The sequence below is a fragment of the Mangifera indica genome, chromosome 18, assembly GCF_011075055.1.
Source record: "Mangifera indica cultivar Alphonso chromosome 18, CATAS_Mindica_2.1, whole genome shotgun sequence".
Taxonomy (NCBI): domain Eukaryota; kingdom Viridiplantae; phylum Streptophyta; class Magnoliopsida; order Sapindales; family Anacardiaceae; genus Mangifera; species Mangifera indica.
In genome coordinates this window covers 3828567-3850057 of record NC_058154.1, presented here as the reverse complement: position 1 = coordinate 3850057, position 21491 = coordinate 3828567, and the positions used below count along the sequence as shown (strand labels likewise).

The 21491-nt window shown below is 33.6% G+C and overlaps 2 protein-coding genes and 1 non-coding gene across 5 annotated transcripts; 1 reads left to right on the top strand and 2 right to left on the bottom strand.

The window, feature by feature from the left end:
• Positions 1-1583: 1583 nt before the first annotated feature.
• Positions 1584-1665, bottom strand: TRNAS-CGA. Its single transcript has one exon. It is a non-coding gene; the product is annotated as a tRNA-Ser (tRNA).
• Positions 1666-3496: 1831 nt separating this feature from the next.
• Positions 3497-5760, top strand: LOC123201319 (kinetochore protein SPC24 homolog). 3 transcript variants are annotated; one of them, XM_044616771.1, is made up of 5 exons: positions 3497-3886; positions 4395-4536; positions 4632-4733; positions 5040-5140; positions 5723-5760. In XM_044616771.1, exons 1-5 carry the CDS (start codon positions 3709-3711, stop codon positions 5743-5745), a joined length of 546 nt encoding a protein of 181 aa, XP_044472706.1. In that variant the 5' UTR covers positions 3497-3708; the 3' UTR covers positions 5746-5760. The 3 variants fall into 3 exon arrangements, with proteins under 3 accessions (XP_044472706.1, XP_044472704.1, XP_044472705.1); XM_044616769.1 differs by lacking the exon at positions 5723-5760 and adding an exon at positions 5224-5637; XM_044616770.1 differs by lacking the exon at positions 5723-5760 and adding an exon at positions 5224-5637 and having other exon boundaries at positions 3498-3886; positions 5040-5113.
• Positions 5761-5776: 16 nt separating this feature from the next.
• Positions 5777-7059, bottom strand: LOC123201318 (gamma-interferon-responsive lysosomal thiol protein-like). Its single transcript, XM_044616768.1, has 4 exons — positions 6617-7059; positions 6473-6535; positions 6145-6384; positions 5777-6061 (listed from the first exon to the last, which is right to left on the bottom strand). Exons 1-4 carry the CDS (start codon positions 6917-6919, stop codon positions 5897-5899), a joined length of 771 nt encoding a protein of 256 aa, XP_044472703.1. The 5' UTR covers positions 6920-7059; the 3' UTR covers positions 5777-5896.
• Between the last annotated feature and the right edge of the window lie 14432 nt (positions 7060-21491).

Here is a 21491-nt window from a genome sequence, read left to right as displayed (position 1 = left end):
TATATGAGGGTAGTTTCGTCATTTCACAAAATTGGATATTTTTGCTTAAACCTGAATATTTTGGGCAATTTTGCTTAGACCTCCTAAATTTTGGCTATTTTTTATAATTTTCCCAAAAAAACGAACCACAATCCATAATTTTGTAGGTCATGTCAGGGTTTATAAGTTGTGTGTGGTGCTAGAGGGTTTGTGGGTAAGACTTGCCACTCAACTAAGCCAACACAAATTAAAAAAAATTAAAAAATAGAAATTATATAACATAGTGGGGCGATCTGCGAGAGGGCCATCAAGGTAAGGTTTAGGAGGCTCTGAGTTATGCCCAAATCTTATCATTATAACGTGCTGACACAGCTTGTCCTTTGGCAAGCCCTAACCCAACATGACCCATGGACATGTATAAATAAAAGTTTTGAGATTATCTTACATTTTATCATTTAGATGAAATAAATGATATTAAATATATGAATACAAAAAGTGGATTCGAACTGAGTTTAAACATCGATTAATTCAAGTTCAATTCAAATTTAAGTTTAAATTGATTATAACAATAAATAATAAGGTTAAAAAAGATGATGAGTCGTCAAAAAAAGAAAAAAAAACCTTTGATAAAAAATTATTGTTAAATTATTAAATTCAAATCAAACTATCAAATTGGATTTTCAACTTATCCAAGTCAAATATTAATTTAATCGGGAGATAACTTGGCTCAAAATTAGTCACAAGGTGGGTCATGGAGCCATGTCCAAGAATATGTATTAACTTGCCCACCGCCTAGGTTCTTGACTAGTTACTAATATTAATTTAAGTTCAATAAACCATGTTCAAATTGGAGAATAATTAACTTGTTAAACTCAATTCAAAATAGATATTTCATCAATATTATTACATCAAAGCTCGTTTCATCTTTTGCTTGGATTCTTCTTCTTTGCCTTTTTTTTTTTTTTTTTTGATTGATATTTCTCTTTGCCAGTATATATATAATGATATTCAACATCTTATGCTTACCCATTCATATATAACGATAGCAAAAGCTAACATATGAAAAAGTAATAAAATACAAACATCTGACACTCACGAATATGTATTTATATAAGGCCAAAAGACTATTTCCCACCTAAAGTATGTTTTTTTTTTCAAATTTTCTCTTGTTAATTTTGAAAATCCTATTTACCCACTTATGTACTGTAAAAAAAACAGTTTCAAAGACAAAATTATTATTTTATCTGTAATATTAAAAATAAACTTAAATTTTATTTTTTTTTTCTAAACCTTAAAAATTAACAATTTTTTTCAATCCAAATTTTTAAAAACAACATTTTCCCATCAGGGTTTCCAAATTTTAGATTAAATTTTCTGACAATGACTGACGATTTCTAGGCGATGCCTCCTCTTTTTGACGACTCATAGATGAGTAAATAAGATTTTTAAAATTAACAGAGAATTTGAGAAAAAAAACATACTTTAAATTGGAAATAGTTAACAGAGAGAATTTGAGAAAACAAAAACATACTTTAAATAGTCCTTTGCCTTTATATAATGGTAGCAAAACCAACACAAGGAAGACTAATAATAAAGCAAAACAACGTCGACAGCAGGATTCGAACCTGCGCAGGCAAAGCCCAACAGATTTCGAGTCTGTCTCCTTAACCACTCGGACATATCGACAATTTGGCTTTTCTCGCCAAAGATTATAATATTGAATAATAACGAAAAAAGTTCCTGTCAAACTAAACTTTTCAAAATAATTGTCTTTTAAAATATCATCTTTTATAGCTTCGCTTTTCTGCCTCATCAATTTAGATATAAAAAGGCCAAATGTCTATGTCCCACCCAAGGTATGTTTTTTCTGCAAATTTTCACCTATTAACTATAAAAAACTCATTTACCTACCCATAGACTGTTAAAACAAACGTTAGATTAACAGATTCAAAGGTAAAATCATCATTTTATCTGTAATATTAAAAATAAATTAAAATTTAATCCCTCAAACCCTAAAAACTAACACTTTCCCCCTAATCCAAGTTTTTAAAAATTACATTTTCCCCCCTAGGGTTTCTAAACTTTTGATTGAATTTTTCAACAATGACCGACGATCTCCAGGCGATGTCTCTTCCTCCCTGACATCTCTTCTTTTAGACCGTGCATCATTCGACGATCCTAGGTGTTGTCGTCGAGACGAAGACGAATCTTTGTCTTCTGACGAAGACAAATCGTTTTCATTTAGAGATGAAGACGACGTCTTCGTCAATGACAAAGACTCTTCTTTGACAATTTGTCTTCGTTAGAGACGAAGACGTTCGTCTTCATTCAGAGATGAAAATGCGTCGTCTTGGTCGATGACGACGCCTAGGAGCGTCGGACGACGCACGGTTAGAAAGAGGGGTCATCGGAGAGGGAGAGTAGGTGTTTGGAGATCTTCGATCATCACCAAAAAATTTGGATCTGAAGTTTAGAAACCTTAAGATGGAAAATATAGTTTTTTTTAACTTGGGTTGGAGGGAAAGTGTTAGTTTTTAGGGTTTGGGGGGGAAAATAATATAACCAACGGACTCAGTTAAGTTTAATAGCCTATGAGTAGGTAAATAGTATTTTTAAAGTTAACAGGAAAAACTTTGAGAATTCAGCATAGTTTGAGTGGGAAATAGTCCTTTGGCCATATAAAAATTAAATCTTAAATTATACTCGTGGTCCGTTTGTCAGGTGGAGAATCTATTTTAAATAAATTGGATACTAAACTCGAACAAAAGTCTATTTAAATCCCAAAAAATCTGCCATTAAATCAAATTTGTTAAATGATAGTTTAATTCAATTTAATATATATGTAAAATTTTAATTATATCCTCGTGCGCTATGCCCAACCTCTAACCAAATCAGTTGAGAGTGTCATTCTGATACCATGATTTCGGAGGAGATTGATACGGAATTGCCCTGAGAAAATCTTGACATGATATGAAAGGGAAAGAAGATGAGTAAAAATGTAGTTGCATTAGTTTTTTGGATATTTCCAGTAGGCTTAATATGTGCAAAAAATAATCCCACAGGGAGGTTTATGAAATTAACCCCAACTTTGACATTTTCCCTCTGTGGTGTGTTTATTTTTAAAAATATTTTATTACTAAAATTAAAAAATTAATTTAAAGATAAATTATTTTAAAAATTATTAGGGTTTAAATAGATTTCATAAAAATAGATAAATATAAATATTTATTATGTTTCATTAGAGGTAATAAAAAAATATTAATATATTATTTTATTTAAATACTTTTTAATATAATTATTTTAAAATTTTTTTATATTATTTATTATATTAATAAAAAATAAAATTATTTTTACCTTAAAAAATTAATAAATAAATAATATTATAATAAAATTAAAAATATTTCGATAACTTTTTAATATCTAAATTAAAAATAATATCCGAACTATCTTTTATTTATATAATAAATTATTAATAATAAAAAATTATTAAAATATTTTATTATTATAGATGATGTTCAAATCCCTCACAAAACGCAGCTAGTGCTTCTCACTTCTCATCCCAAACGGTTCACTGTTCAATAGATCTCTAAATCAGACTCGCACGTACACATCTACGCTTTGCGTTAAATTGAAGATGTTTCTGTCTCTTCAAATTATTTTTCTGGTTCAATTCTGACAAAAGAAGCACAAATAGAAATTGGACCGAAAGATCAGTAGTACTGCCTTCAAATGGAGGGAATAACAAGAACGATCGATGTGGAGAAGCTGTTTTGTTATAGCGACGATTTGGTTGAAGTGTTGAAGGACAGAAAGGATCTTAACAGCTTGACTCAGTGTTTGGATCACTCCAAGTCACTTCACTCCTCTTGTGAAGCTGATTTCAACTCGGTTCTCAACTCCATTCAAGGCATATTTGAATACCCATTTGTATTTTTCTCTGTTAGTTTTATCATTCAGACTGAAATTTTAGTGTTCTTCCGACGCTGTCTCTTTGCTATAGCTATAGAAAATGAATTGATTTAGTACCACGTGTGGGTACAGGTTGCAGGAAAACAAATAGTGGGCACTGACTGCTTTAATTCTAAGAGTAGAAATTTTAAATCTTTTTTGTTTTTCAGATGTTGGGGAATTTATCTTGTTTTAGTTCATGTCCTATGGTAAACACCTTTTTAACAAGCCTTTTTTTCGCAATTTGTAAAATTCTTGAATACTCACTTCGGAGAATGTCGAGAATCTATTGAGTGTTTTCAAATTTATTACTACCATAATGACTAGAAAAGTGATAGTGCATCAGATGTTCTAGGTATTGAAGATGGATAATGTGTGAGCCTGGTATTGGTAATCCTTTATGTAATTTTTGTTTATTTACTATCATGCTTTTGACAAGTGTCTGTGTATATATATATATGAAGCAGATTATGAGAAAAAGATTGAAGTTTGCAAGCAGAAAACAGAGCGGGCAAAATCTGAAGTTGCTGCTGAAGCTGAAGTGGACCATCTACAGAAGGAGCTGGAAGAGGAGCTTGAAAAAGAACGCGCACTCCAGGAGGAACTTAGATAAGTATACAGTTGATTTTACTACAATGCTTTGCAAGGGTTATTTGCATATGAATGTAACTGATTAGTTACTTATCTGTCATTTTTATCAACACAGCTATCTCCAATGAAATTAAAGGTTTAGAACGTGAAAGGATTGCAATTGAAGAACAAAAGCGAGCCTGCAAAAAATCTGAGAAGGACAAACTTAGGGTGCAGTAAGTGAACTGACAGCATCATAATGTTTGCATTTGTAGGATTTTTAGTATCATTTCCCCTGACATTCTTGTTTGTATATCCCACACATTTATTTTTATACTTGAATTATTCGAACATTGATGTTAGACTGTGCTTTTAAACATTGTAAGTTCATTTCTTTTGAGAACATAATTGACTAGTGATAGTTATTACTTCATCTCCTTAGCATCCGTGAAAGTAGACTCTCTTGAATCATCTATCGTTGGGTTGATTGCCATCCTCTAATTCTTTGAATAAGACTAATGAATTTTTCTTTGATCTTGTAGGATGAAGCTGTCAATGTATGCATCAGTCACAAATATCATCCCAAACTTGGATGATCAATCTAAAATTTCAGGCTGTATCCTGCTGTTTCTTCTTTTAAAAAGTTAGTATCTTCTTTGGTTATTTTCAGATACAAGGCTGTTTATAGTGTGGCATCTGGTTAGACCTGAACGCATAATTTAACAGATATAGTGGATAGGAGTAAAAATGTGATTGAGAAGTTTGAATACGACCCAGCAAAGATGACAACATACGATACATGTGATAACATGTGGAAGACAATAAATTTGTGGTAGATATTTGACATTCTTCCCTTCAGAAGACAGATTTCAGCGAGTGTGTGATAATGCTTTCTTGTGTCCGTTTGTTTGCCTTGTGGTATTTTTTTCTTTTCCTTCTGCATTTTTGAAGCTGTAACTCATTGTAGAACATTATCTTCCATTTTGATAGTGGGTTTCGGATTACCGGCATGTGCAGGAGGTGTGTGTTCGCTTAATGTATTCTGTGTATAGTTTTAGAGAATATTAGGGCGGAAATATTCTTATCAGGAAAGGTTATGAACTAAGCTGAAAAATGGATGACATTGAGGCATTGTTAGCATACTTAGAACTGCAGTTATTACTCATATTGATTTCAATATATCTACCACCATTCACTCGGCCCCTTCTTACTTCGTGGTTGGCAGGAAGATTTATTGAAAGTTTCTGATATTAAACACAAGATTCAGTGCAAACTCAACTAAAGAACAACACCTACCAATAGTGAGAGCTCTGTTGTGGCTTCAAATTCGAATGAACAAATAATGTAACAAAAACAAACAACTTTCACATCTTATAAATTAGAAGAAGAATCATATAAATCATGCTGCTGGTTCCATCTTTGGAACTTTTGTCACTTCTGCATAGCAGCCTGGATTATTCGATGTCTCCTTAACAGTTGACATTTGTGAATACGAGCTGCAGGCGTCTGGTACATTATTGCCTCTGTATGCTTTGCAAACATAAGCGTTATAATTTTCATAATCCTGCACGCCCAAAGAAAGAAAACAGAAATCATCGTGTGTGAATCTGAGAAATAGAGAGAAAGAGAGGCATGTTAGGTGCTAACCCCTTCAAGCGCACGACCATTGATGACCACCCATGGTACAAATCTGTGCGGTGGATGCAGTGCATCTGTTTCAGCAGCATACTCCAGTATACTCTGTTTCCCTCTTCCAGTATTATAGCATTCATCAATGGGTTTCTGACTCAGCCCCAGATCTACAGAACATTTTCTCCAGGCTGCTTCAGTGTCTTGAATCTCAGTGGCTTTAGTTTCAAGGCAAAGGATAAATTTGAAATGTTTCCCCTGCATCATAAACAAGTAAACAATAAAGACCCTCGTGAAATGCACATCTGCAGCTTCCAAGTTTTAAAGACCAGTTTCATATGCTTACCACAGGCCAGGCATGGATGGCACAAGCGTGTATAGTATTGAGGTAACATTCATTTTCACCGTGCTGCAAAAAGGATTAGCTCAAGAAAAACTTGGATTTAAATATGTCAAATCTTGAGCATAATGAAGATGGAAAAAGAGTCACCTGGCAAGTGATGGTGTGGTTAGTTCCTTGGATTTCGGAGTTGCCCCAAGGCACCATCTTGAGGTTGACAATGGTGTAAAGATCAGTATTGAAAACTTGCACTAATTTATTCACTATGAAATTAGCACAATATGGGCAGAGACTCTCATAGTACAAAGAAAGAGTGACTTTCTGAGAGGTATATTTTGCAGCAGCAGCATCATCCTGTAAGGAATGTGAAGAGGATACAAACCAGAACAGAAGAATACTGAAAACAAAGAAGGAAAGTAAATGACGAGAAGCCATTCCTGAGGGGCAGCACATTGACTTTCTTATATTTTAGTGGGGCATATATAGCTGTTGCAGAACTACTCAATGAGATGTTCCATTTACATCTACCAGTACTGTCCTACATTTTAATATATGAAACAAGTAAAGCTGCTGAATTTCAGATTTCACCATCCAGTCAATCACCCTCTTCACGTTTTAGTCTTTAATCAGTTTGCAATAGGTAGGTAGAAAGAATTTGTGAAAGAATTTATGGTCATAATCACTCCTGGTGTTGAGTAGTGGTGACACCTAGGGATGGCAATGGGGAGGGGCGGGGAGGGGATATCAATCCCCGTCCCCTCCCCGCGAAGGAAAATCCCCTCCCCATCCCCGCCCCGTCTCCGTGGGGAAAAATCCCCTCCCCATCCCCGCCTCGTCCCCGAGGGGAAAAATTGTTGAGTTGTTCTGTTATCTAGTCAAATAATATCCCTATTGTTAAGGGTGGTATTTTCTGTTTGTTTTAGTCTTTCCACGTCTCTAGGAGTTGTTAGACGTGGGTTGCTTATTTCTTGGTCAAGCTGTTATGTAAGGCTATTTAAGAGCCAATGTTTTTCTCATTTCTGAATAAGACGAAATCTTCAGTACCAATATTCTTTTCATAAGCTTTTCTTTTGTTATTAACATTTGGTATCAGAGATCCATCACAGGGCCTGATTAAAATTTGAAGCAGCAATCTTCAACAATGACGTCAGAGAGTTCATTTGTGCAGCCATCAATTCCAAAGTTTGATGGGCACTACGATCATTGGGCAATGCTCATGGAAAACTTCTTGCGTTCAAAGGAGTATTGGGGTTTAATCGAGACTGGAATTCCTGCAGCAGCAGAAGGTGCAATGCTTACAGATGCACAGAGAAAGAACATTGAAGATCAGAAGCTGAAAGACTTAAAGGCGAAAAACTATCTATTTCAAGCATTAGATCGTTCAATCCTGGAAACGATCCTTAATAAGGATACAACAAAAAACATATGGGATTCTATGAAGCAAAAATATCAAGGAACAACTCGAGTCAAGCGTGCACAGCTGCAAGCACTTCGAAAGGAATTTGAAGCTCTTCACATGAAAGCAGGAGAATCTGTAAATGAGTATTTTGCTCGTACACTTGCAATAGCAAACAAGATGAAAGCAAATGGTGAGAACAAAGGAGATGTTGCTGTCGTTGAAAAGATTTTGAGATCTATGACTCCCAAATTTGATTATGTGGTTTGTTCTATTGAGGAGTCTAAAGATATAGACACTTTGACCATTGACGAATTGCAAAGTAGCTTACTTGTACATGAACAACGTATGAGTACTCACATCGAAGAAGAACATGCTTTGAAGGTCACCCATGGAGATCAGTCAAGAGGAAGCGGTCGAGGTCGTGCAAGTGTTAGAGGCAGAGGACGAGGACGAGAAAGAGGTAGACAAAACTTTAACAAAGCCACAGTGGAATGCTACTGTTGTCATAAACTTGGGCATTTTCAATGGGAATGTCCAAGTAAGGAGAATGAGGCAAATTATGTAGAGACACAAGAAGAAATGTTGTTGATGGCGTGCATGGATAGAAACAAAGACAACAAAGAAGATGTGTGGTACCTTGATTCAGGATGTAGCAATCATATGTGTGGAATGAAGGAATATTTCTCAGATCTAAATGAGAGTTTCAGAGATTCGGTGATGCTAGGCAACAACACAAGCTTGGCTGTAATGGGAAAGGGCAACGTGAGGCTACAAGTGAATGGAACAACACAGATTATTACAGAAGTGTTTTATGTACCGGAATTGAAAAACAACTTGTTGAGCATAGGACAATTGCAAGAAAAGGGGCTTTCTATTATGTTTCAACATGGAAGGTGCAAAGTGTTTCATCATGAGAGAGGATTGATCATGGACACGAAGATGTCTGAAAAACGAATGTTCATACTACAAGCAATATCTCAGCCTTTATCATCTGTTTGTTTTCACTCAATTATTAAGGATAAGGTACAACTTTGGCATTGCAGATATGGGCACTTGGGTTTCGCTGGTTTAAAAACTCTTCAACAAAAGAAAATGGTGAATGGTCTACCTCAACTAAAGTCTCCTTCAAGGCTGTGCAAGGACTGTTTAGTAGGAAAACAACAAAGAGGTTCGTTTCCAAAGCAAAGCACCTGGAGAGCATCACAAATTCTTCAATTAATACATGCTGATATTTGCGGACCGATCAAACCTATCTCCAATAGCAAGAAAAGGTATTTGCTTACCTTTACTGATGACTTCAGTAGAAAAACATGGGTTTTCTTTTTAACAGAAAAAACAGAAGCCTTTGATATCTTCAAAAGGTTTAAAATTCGTGTTGAAAATGAGACAAATGCATCAATTAAAGGCTTGCGTACTGATCGAGGAGGAGAGTTTACATCACAAGAATTCAATAATTTTTGTGATAAGAATGGTATCCAGAGACAGTTGACAGCTCCATACACGCCGCAGCAGAACGGAGTTGCGGAACGAAAAAACAGAACCATTATGAATATGGTCCGCAGTATGCTTTCAGAAAAGAAGATTCCTAAAACCTTCTGGCCTGAAGCAATCAATTGGACGGTGCATGTCTTAAATCGAAGTCCGACTTTGGCCATCAAAAATAAGACTCCGGAAGAAGCCTGGAGTGGAGTCAAGCCCTCAGTTGAGTATTTTAGAGTTTTTGGTTGTCTTTCTCATGTTCATGTACCTGATAATAAAAGAACAAAGCTGGATGATAAAAGTTTGAGTTGTGTTTTGCTGGGAGTTAGTGAGGAGTCGAAGGCTTATCGACTTTATGATCCTATTTCCCAAAGGATCATAATAAACAGAGACGTTATGTTCGAAGAAGACAAGGGCTGGGATTGGGATACGAAGTATGAGGAAAATATTGTCTGTGACTTGGAATGGGGTGATCAAGAGAAGGAAGTAGCTGAAATTGATAGAAATAGGGGTGAATCTGATCTTGATAATAATGTACAAGAAGAGGAGGATTTCTCCTCTGATTCTTTGGCTGTAGAGAATTCATCTAGTTCGAATAGAGGGAGGAGTCGGAGACCACCAGTTTGGATGCAAGACTACGAAACAGGAGAAAGACTTTCTGAAGAAGAAAATGAAACTCAGTTGGCTATGTTTACGTCTGTTGATCCTATTCGTTTTGAAGATGCTGTAAAAATTGAGAAATGGAGGAAAGCCATGAATGTCGAAATGGAAGCAATAAAAAGGAATGACACATGGGAATTAACAGATTTACCTGAAGGTGGAAAGAAAATTGGAGTAAAGTGGGTTTACAAGACCAAATTTAATGAGAGTGGAGAAGTTGACAAGTACAAGGCAAGGCTTGTAGTGAAGGGATATTCTCAACAACAAGGTGTAGATTTTACAGAAGTGTTTGCACCCGTGGCACGTATGGAAACAATTCGTTTGGTGGTGGCTCTTGCAGCTCAAAGAGGATGGGTCATCTATCAACTTGACGTAAAATCTGCGTTTCTATATGGTGAGCTGAATGAAGAAATTTTTGTTGAACAACCTTGTGGTTATGTGCAAAAAGGACATGAACACAAGGTTTATAAATTAAAGAAGGCACTTTACGGGCTTAAGCAAGCACCGCGTGCATGGTACAGCCGTATAGAAGCTTATTTCATAAAGGCAGGTTTTGAGAAATGTGATTATGAGCATACTCTTTTTATCAAGGCAGCAAAAGAAGGTAAAATTTTAATTATAAGTTTATATGTTGATGATCTCATCTTTACTGGAAATGATGATTTGATGATCTCTGAGTTTAAAAAATCTATGAAATGTGAGTTTGACATGACTGATCTTGGCAAAATGAGGTATTTTCTGGGTCTTGAAGTGTTGCAAAAATCTAATGGTGTGTTTATTAGTCAAAAGAAATATGCATTAGAGGTTTTGCAAAGGTTTGAAATGGATAGAAGCAACTCAGTTCATAATCCGATCGTTCCGGGTTGTAAGCTCGTGAAGGATGAAGAAGGTGTCAAGGTAGACAAGACTCATTTTAAACAGATTGTTGGTAGTCTCATGTACCTCACAGCTACTCGACCGGATGTGATGTTCGTAGTGGGTCTTATTAGTAGGTATATGGAGAATCCTACTGAGCTTCATCAACAAGTAGCAAAAAGGGTGCTGAGATATTTGAAAGGAACGCTTGATTTTGGAATTTTCTATAAGAAGGGAGGAAATAGTGAACTTGTTGCATACACAGACAGCGATTATGCAGGGGATTTGGAAGATCGAAAAAGCACATCAGGTTATGTTTTTTTATTGAGTTCAGCAGCTGTATCTTGGCTATCAAAAAAACAACCAGTTGTTAGTTTATCTACCACTGAGGCTGAATTCATTGCTGCAGCTTCATGTGCATGTCAGGCAGTATGGTTGAAAAGAGTGCTGGATAAATTGAGCTTGAGTCAAGGTCAGACAACTGCTATTTATTGTGATAGTAGTTCTGCAATTAAGCTGTCAAAAAATCCAGTAATGCACGGTCGTAGTAAACATATAGATGTGCGTTTCCATTTTCTTCGAGAGCTCACAAAAGCTGGTTCTGTAGAATTAGTTTATTGCAGCACACAAGACCAATTAGCTGATGTAATGACCAAACCTCTGAAGTTAGATGTCTTCTTAAAGTTGAGAGCAGCCTTAGGAGTTTGTTCTGAAACTGATATAAACTGATGCTTAAGGCATTCAGTTTAAGGGAGGAAAATGTTGAGTTGTTCTGTTATCTAGTCAAATAATATCTCTATTGTTAAGGGTGGTATTTTCTGTTTGTTTTAGTCTTTCCACGTCTCTAGGAGTTGTTAGACGTGGGTTGCTTATTTCTTGGTCAAGCTGTTATGTAAGGCTATTTAAGAGCCAATGTTTTTCTCATTTCTGAATAAGACGAAATCTTCAGTACCAATATTCTTTTCATAAGCTTTTCTTTTGTTATTAACAAAAATCCCCTCGCCGTACCCGTAAATATAAATTTTAATTCCTTTGATGTATTTCAATAAATAAAATAAATCATATTCTCCCAAAATATCACTTGCTACAAGAACTACAAAATATTCATTGTTATTTTAGTTCAAATACAAAGTTTTCATAAAATCTAACAATATGCAATAATCAATCTCTTCATTAGTAGCTCTTCATGTATGTGATTTAGGGTAATTTTATAATAACATTAAATTTAACACTTTTTATTCACTTCAATTGATTTTATCAAGTTTATAATTTGTTTTTTTTGTGTGTAAAACCTGGTGGATTGACTAACTAAGTTTTGAAGTTGAAATAGAATTAATTTGGTGCATTTGCATTTAATGATAATGAGATTTTGGGGTTTTTTTAATATATTAGATAAATAGTTCAGAAATTAGTAAAAGCTGATAATTGATAATTCAAAAATTAGTAAAATTAAAGTTATAGTTTTAATAAATCATAATGTAAAAATTTCTAGAACTTAATAGTTTAGAAATTATTATATTAATATATTAGATTTAGGGGGTGGGGTGGGGTGGGGAGGAGATGGGGAGGGGAGGGGAGGGGAGGGGTGGGGACATATGTATCCCCGTCCCCGATCTGTCCCTGATTACGGGGATTTTTTTTGTCTCCATCCCCGCCCTTTTCCTCGTTTTTATAGGGGAATCTTCTCCCCGTTAGGGTCGGGACCCCTAAAGTCGGGTCCAAATTTCCATCCCTAGTGACACCTGAATTCTTGAAATGCAATTTTGTAAGATGAATTTTCAAAGAAATTTGTGATGGTAACAGAGGGGTTAAGTTGATTGGTTTAATCCCATCCAATAACCCACCATTGATCTCATATATTGTATTAAAACTTTCTAAATACACTTAAATAAATACAACAATTAATCTAACCAAATTGATACAACATGTGGAGTAAAACAAACTATTGTAGTATAAGCATGATTAATTATGGAAACGTAACTATAACGTGTACATGTTAAATATGTGTCATCTAGAGTGTGTATATAAAAATTATATTAAAATATATAAAAAAACAAAATGAGTGAGTCGCAAAATAAAGTACCCTAAGACTAAGAGCTCAAACAAAGATAACAAATAATTTATTCTTCGTCTTATGAATTTTTCTTTCACAATAAAATTTTTCGGGATATTAATTAAAATAGGCAAAAATTTTTTCGTTTATACATTTTTAGGTAAACGCACAGTAGTTTTACTTTTATAAGCAATTTTTTTTGTAACTCCAAAAATACCCTCCCAACCCTGTATACGTAAGCACTGAAAGGAAGGTTTGAGTGCGTGGATACGTGCGGAGTGCACGCGGAGTGCATGGGTGCGTACGGAGTGCGCGCAGAGTGCGTGAGTGCGTGCAGTGTGCACAGTGCGTGCAGTGCGCACAGTGCGTGCACAGTGCACGTACAGTGCACAGTACATATATTTTATATATATATATAATATAATATTATTATATATATTTATTATATTATAATATTATATATATAATATATAATAATATTATATATATTTAAAAATTATTATTATTATTTATATATATTATATTAAATATTATAATATTTAATATATTTATTTATTTATTATATTTTTTTATATTATTTAATATATATATATATATATATATATATATATATATATTTATATATATATATATATATATATATATATATATATATATATATATATATATATATATATATATATACGCGCACCCTCACACTTTGTTTATATATATTAATCAGGGTGCACGCACTGCTCACGCACCGCACACACTGCGCGCACCGCTCGTACTACGCACGCACCGCGAGCACTCTGCACGCACTCACGCACTCAAGTTTTTCTTCCAGAACCTACGTATACAGGGTTGGGAGGGTATTTTTGGAGTTACAAAAACATTTGCTTATAAAAATAAAATTACTATGCATTTGCCTAAAAAGGTATAAGCGGAAAAAATTTCACCTATTTTAATGAATATCCCAAATTTTTCTTTTAGCACTTTTGTTCCTCAGATTCTTTGGACTCCATAACAACTGGTATGATGTTTAAAAAGATGATTAAATTCTGAACTCCAAGTACTTTAATGTCATGTCAATGTACAGCTACAGCTTCAAGCTAAGTACTGAACTGCAGACATTTCTCATTCAGAAAAGAAAATACAATATTAAAGTGCAGACATCAATTCCCATGTTAGTTTAGTTTGTTATACGTGAATTTTGTTGGACTGTATAGATACTATTGGCCTACAAAATCAAGTGAACTTATAAAATAATTAGTATTCGACGTACAAATATCGTCGAATTGGAATATTAGTTATTATATATAATTCACGGATTATTGTAATAGATAGATATTGAAAAACAAATTTTATGTACAAATTCATGTAACACCAAAATGAATAGATTATCGAGCATTAGGAAAGATGAATTGGTGGACATCTTGGCTGGCGGCCAAAGGGTCGAACAAAACAAATTTATTTATTTTAATTAATAATGTTTTAACTCTGCAACCATAGTATAAGATATAAGAGATACAATCATTTATTTAAGATTTACATGGCTTCACCTCTTTCAGCCCCAATTGCAACCATAATGACTCTCGATCAATACTACAAAAATGTGTATCAGGCTTGATCGAAACTCTACACTCCAATATTATAATCTGTAGGTTAAAAGACTATTTTTCACTTAAGTTTTAACTTAATCTTAAAATTATACTTGTAACAGTTCAAAAACAATTTCAATTATAATTTTTTGTTAGAAGTAAGGATAAAATCATTATTTTACTACTAAACTCTAAAACCTTAAAAATTCATATAATTTCCCTTTTTAATTTAGCAAACTAACAATTTCCCTTTACGATTAAACTTTGAAAATCTGCATTTCCCCCCTCAGGGTTTCTCTTTTCTTCTTCTCCGACGACAAAGTTCCTCTCTGGCCAACTTTCTCTTCCCATCCATCTTCTCCCATCGAAGAGTAACTACACTTGTTTGACGAATCGATTCCCACCCATTCGTCTTTCTCTCTTTTGTCACACTTGTCGATCGAATAGAATCATCTTCATTCTCTCTCGTTTGACGAATCGTTGACCTTTGTTGTCTCACTCGTGGAAGTGTTGCTTCATCTGGATGACAAAGCTGTCATCTAGACGAAGAGTTTTGTTTGGATGACAATGCATCTAGACGAAACTTTTCTTCTAGATTCATTGAATCTAGATAAGTGGTCGGACGACAACGTCAGAGAAAGTGTGATAGGTTGATGACGACAATTTAGAGTTGAAAGGGGCGGTCACTAGTGGCTGAAGAGGAGAAGGAAAAAACTTTAAGTTTGGGGGAGGGGGGAATGTGACTTTTCAAAGTTAGAAAACTTTAGGCAGTGATGAAGTTTTAAGTTTTTAAAATCTAGAGAAAGAAATATAATGAATTTTATATTTTTCTAATGTTATTAGTAAAATAACGATTTTAATCTTAACTTTAACTGAAAATTCTAATAGCAGTTGACTTATAGGTAGGTATTTGAATTTTTCAATTGTTACATGTGTACTTTTAAGATTGGGTTACCTTAGGTGAGAAAAAGTCCTTTGGCCTAATCCATACTACAAAAATGAAAAAAAAGCTTATTTAAATATACGTAACTTTTCATTAATTCCGATAGAAACATTAAGTACATTAGTTCAGCTCTTGCAATTAACAATCTAAAATCCAATAACCATCTGGTATGTTATTAATTATAGGGAAATTGAAATTTTTACCATTTTTTTTACTGTGTATACATATATGTCATTTATTCTAAAGCTTAAACAAATATACCACAACAGTAATCTACTTTCCTAAAATACCCCTCTTTAATCTTTAATCTTTCATGCAGAGATTCTCTCTCTCTTTTTCTCTGCAACTTTTTCTCTCTTCTTCCTTAACTGAGAAAGGAATTTCTGCAACATGAAAAAGATAAAATATAATATTAATGGAAGAAGACATGTGATTGAACAATAAAACCCATGAGAAATCCATTATAAAAGATTCAACTTGGACATAAGGGAGGGAGAGACGAAAATTGCTAAATTTATTAAGAAAATTAACATCTGCTGCAAAGACTTCATAGCAAAATCATCCACGTTCAAGTGAGTGTTGACTTAACCCCGTATGTTATGTGTTTTCTTTATAAATAATTGAAAATGAAATAAGTATGGTATATTCATGTTCATAATAACTTCATGTAAAATTAAACTTTATTATGATTTCATGTTGTTAGATTGTTTAATACTATTATTTCATATTGTTTCTATTGTCTAAAGTTGTTATTATTGTTTAATGTTGTTGTGATGGTTATAAAATACCAAAATACAGCCCAAAAAAAAATTCCAAATGATGAATAGGTTGGCGTTAACGCCAACCCCCCTTGGCCTAGTGAATTTATTTATTTTTTTCTATTTTCTTCCATTGCACTCAATTCTTTTATTTTTTATGCTTGTTTATTCCAATTTGGAGCTTGTGTGTGTATTGTTTTCCTTGTCTTGACAGAGAGTTACATAAAAAATTACGAAATTACCACTGTCATTTTTTTCATGTTTTTTTTTGTCTTGTCTTGATAAATTTTTGTACATCACCTGATGATATGATAGTTTAATGTGTTGTAAATACGTATATATGAAGTTTGGTTGCATTGATATTGCATTTGAGGCTTAATTTGAAAAAATGGTTAAGTAGTGTAATTTGGAGTTTTTATGTTTTTTAGGTTTATTTTTAGTCAGGATGGAAAAAACTGTATTTAAGATTTGCTATGGAGGCCAATGGGTTGAAGGTGATGATAATGTCGCAAGATATGTTGGTGAGAATGAGAAAAGGATTTGTATTGACACAAATGTTGATTTTGAAGGATTCATTACAAGAATCAACTATCGTCTAAGACTCGATTGAAGTCAATCAAATGTGTACGTATTTACACTAGGTGATATGGGTCCAATAGAGATTGTAGATGATGATGATGTGAAGTTTTTGATGGTTGTAGCAAGAAGTTTACAAGGATACACAAAACTTTTTGTTACCGAGAGTCAAATTGATGGAAGAGACAATCAATAAGGTGAAGATGTTCATGAGGAAGAAAAGGAAAATCATCCGATAGATGAGTGGGCACATCCATAAAGTTTTCAAGAGTTTGGTGGGAATTATGGTGTTGATGATGATAATGACAATGACATGGATGAAAATTATGAAGTAGAAGGTAATGAGAAGGAGGAGGATGATGATGATAAAGACGAAGAATTCTCGGGGTTTGATGACAACATATACGGTGTTCCGAGTCAAGATGTTGGCAGAAGTCAAAGTCATGCTTGTTACGATGGGGCTGAATATAGCACAAGACGTCATGGCTTTATGAATATTGGAGCATATTCAAGTCACATCCATAATCCAAATCCATTTCAATGGGTTCCTACGCCTGCTGTTGATGTTGAGAATACAGGTATTACTAACCGGGCAACACAAAGGGGTAACCATTTACAAGTAATGAGTTTTTATAACTCTAAGGCAGAATTGAGAGCATTATTTCGAACGTATGCCTTGGAGATAGGAATTCAATGAAATGTTGGTCACTCCAATAACATACGGTATAAGCTTAAGTACGTACACCCATAATGTAACTAGCAAACATGAGCGACAAGAGAGCAAGATAGAGACTATTGGGTCTTACGACGTATGGACGAGACCCACACTTGTCCGTTGGATAAAATATTGTCACATCACAGACAAGCTGGTGCAAAATCGTTAGGTAACATACTTAAGTCAATGTTTGTGGTTGATCGTATTTATCGACCAAAGAAAATTATTTTAGACATGATAGATAGGTACCGAATTGACATATCCTACACGCAAGCATGACATGTCAACATATGCAATAAATGCACTACGAGGATCTCCAAAAGATTCTTTCGGTATATTACGTGAGTACTGTCATAATTTGGAGCTTAAGAACTAAAGAACTATGACACGTATTGATGTCGATCCGAAAAATAGGTTCCAATTTTTTTTCATGTGTATGAGGTGTTTTATAAAAGGGTTCCAACAATTCTGTCGCCTGGTGATATGCATTGATGCTTCACATTTAAAAGGAAAGTATCTTGGGTCTCTTTTCATTGCTGTTGCGAAGGACGGTAATAATCAAATTTACCCACTCGTATTCGATATTGGACACAAAGAGGGAATAGATACATGGACGTCTTTTTTGACATAGCTTAGCATGTGCATTGGTGATTTGCCGAATTTGGCCATTATTTCTAATCGTCATCATTCAATAATTACGTCGGTTGCGAACATAATGCCTCATGCTCATCATGGGTTTTGTAATTACCATATAAAGGGTAACATGCATTCGCAGTTCAAAAAAACTAAACATATTGAAGGACTATTTTGGACAGCTTCTAAGGCATATCATCTCACGGACTTTCAAGCTACTATGAGTAGAATTGCTAGAGTAAATCCCACTGCAGCAGCCTATTTGACCGATATTGGGTATGAAAGATGGGCGCGTGCCCACTTTGGAGGATGACGGTATAATATTATGATGATTAATATTACTGAGTCCTTTAATGTTTTGACATGGATTACTCGCGCTTTGCCTATCACCATATTGGTAGAGTTTCTTCGAAGCACAATGCAACATTGGTTTTTCAATAGGCGAAACATGGCTGGTTTGTATGACTAAAATTTTAATGATGTTTTTGTTTTTTCATCGCATTTATTTTAGTGGTTTTTTGCAGGTGAGAGATCTCACCTGTTAACACCATGGGCTGAGGACAAACTTGCTCAACATGCGTTCAAATCTGCCAACATGGTTGTTAAACCAATCAACATGCAACAATACGAAGTTCATGATTCACGACAACAAATGTTCATCGTGAAACTTCTATATCGAATGTGTGACTATGGAAAATTTCAGCATTCCCAGATTCCGTGTGCACACGCTGCAACTATAGCAAGGTATAATAACCTATTAGACTGTGTAGGTTGGGTCAGTACATACTACTTTACTGAATATTTACGTATGGTGTACAAAGAAGATATTAATCCACTATAGCAAGGTATAATAACATGTCGAATGCTTGCTCAATCTCCCCATGAGATAACAACCTATGAATATTCAGGAAGTATTTCTCTCTCAATCGAGGCGTATCCGTGTAATCAACGTAATTGGACATGTCCATGTCCTCCCCGAAAATCAAACAAGTGATGAATGCAAATTCAACAGGGCTGAATCGGAATTCAACACCATTTATTCTGAACCACATTTCTTTGTCTTGGTTCTCGCGATTGATCATACGTAATAACATTGCTTGAATAAAAACGACACTGAACTGTGGCTCTGCCAAATCTAATAAATGTCCAAAACAAGTTGTCCGAAAAATGGTTCTTTGAGTAAACGTTAGTTTATTCCTAATTATAGTCACAATGTCCATTTTTGTCCGAAGCGACATGTGCACACAAAATCTGTATACATCGTGGAATCTATATGCCTCTTCTTGATGGTTGATTGCAAATGCCTGAAAATAAATATTAATTCCTTAAATTACACTAATGAAAGAAACTGGATTATTATTATTAAATTAACCACCTTGTGATAGATGAGAAATTTTAGTTTTCTGTTTTTTTTTTTATAACTAGAAAGCTAATTTGTTGTAAATTTCCCCTCAACATTATAGCGATTTTGTAAAACCAAATGCATCTTTTTCAATAAGGTAGATGTCACAATAAAAACATAACATGTATGAGATGCAAAACAACGTAAACTGGACAAACATGTCTTAAAAATTCAAAAAGCAATAACTCACCAGATTTATGTATTAGAATTTGTACCGCTTTAACATAACACAATTTCTTTTTCACATCATTACAATAATCAATTATGCACATACTATATAGATAGAAAGATATAACCAAAAAAAAAAATTAAAAAATTCTCAATTTAAAATAAAAACTTTAAAGAATTTTTCTCAATTTAATTTTTGATCTCTTTTAATTTTTGATCTCTTTCTTCTACATTTTAAAATAACTGTAAATTATGCTAAACTACATAATCTAACCCATAAAAAAAAAAATCTTTGATCATATTATTAATCTAACCCACAAAAAAAAATCTTTGAAAATATATATTATTAAATTTGATATAACGAAACCTAACCTGTTTTCCTGTCATTATGTTAATAGTATTGATGGTCGATAAAGCTATTTGTTGAATTTTCTTCGTGAACGAGAAAAAACCCCGATGATCTATGCAGAATCAAACAATTTTAGAGAAAATATGGAAGCAAGCAACTAAACACTTTTGTGGAAAAAAATTTGCCAACACTTGCACATATATATTTCCAAGCAAACAAAATGTTCCACAGGAAAGGTAAGAAGGAGAACATGAGGAATATATTGAGACGTGGTAGCTAGTGAATTATTAAAGTAAATGTACTATTCTTGTCAGTGAATTATTCATATATATTCATTATAATTCTCCACATTCATGCATTCCTTATAATATATTCATTGTACTTGCAGAAAATACTCCACATTTATGCACTATTCATGTCAATAATTTTAACTTTATGTCAGGACATTATGCCATCTGGAAGTACTTTTTTAAAAAATTCTGCATAACAGTATGGATTTTAAAAGTTAAGAAAATTAAAATAACGCCAACCCTTTTTAATTTTATAAAGGGTTGGCGCCTCTTTTATTTTATTTTATAAAGGGGTGGGCCCATGCCAGTCCTTGCATTTTTATTGCATAAGCATGAGGGAATATTGTAGAAGAATCTTGCAGGGAATTATCGGTGCAATATTATTCACGTGATTCATCTTTAATATATATATATATATATATATATATATATATATATATATATATATATATATATATATATATATATATACATAACATAGATATAACACATCTATCTTAAACATACCATAAATGAGAGAGAGATCAACATTTTGCACGAAAAAAAATTCATTGACCAATCGGCCGACGAAACTTGTTGGATTTGCAGAGATGAAATAATGGCAGGACAACAGGTAAGGTTTTCAAAACCTTAGCATAAATGTATGTGTATTGTATTGTACCAAAATTATTTCAATTTGGATTCAGTCTAAATCACTTCAATTTAATTCTATCGAAATTCAATTAAGTAAATCAAAATATTGTTAAATATTGCAATTTTAATAATATTGTTGATTAGCCAATTGGTTCAATTTTAAAAATGAAAAAACTGTCAGAAAACTAATTTTGGCTGGAAAGATTCAGAAAAAATAAGGGGTTGGTGACGCCTTATTATTGAATTTTGGCTTAATTTATTTATATTTAAAAAACAAAATTTTTATTTTGGCTTAATTTATTTATATTTAGATAAATATAAATATTTTGTTTAGAGTAAATATTTATAATGTTATGTATGTATAATTTATTATTCTCTATTTGTTGGTCATTTATAAGGTGAACATGTTGACTAAAGACTACTATCTGAACTATAAGATGAATCTAGTGCACAACCTTTTCACTTATCTTGGTGTCATGCATGAGAGATATTATAATTTAAAAGACAAGGGCATAAAATTAACTGAAAAGGA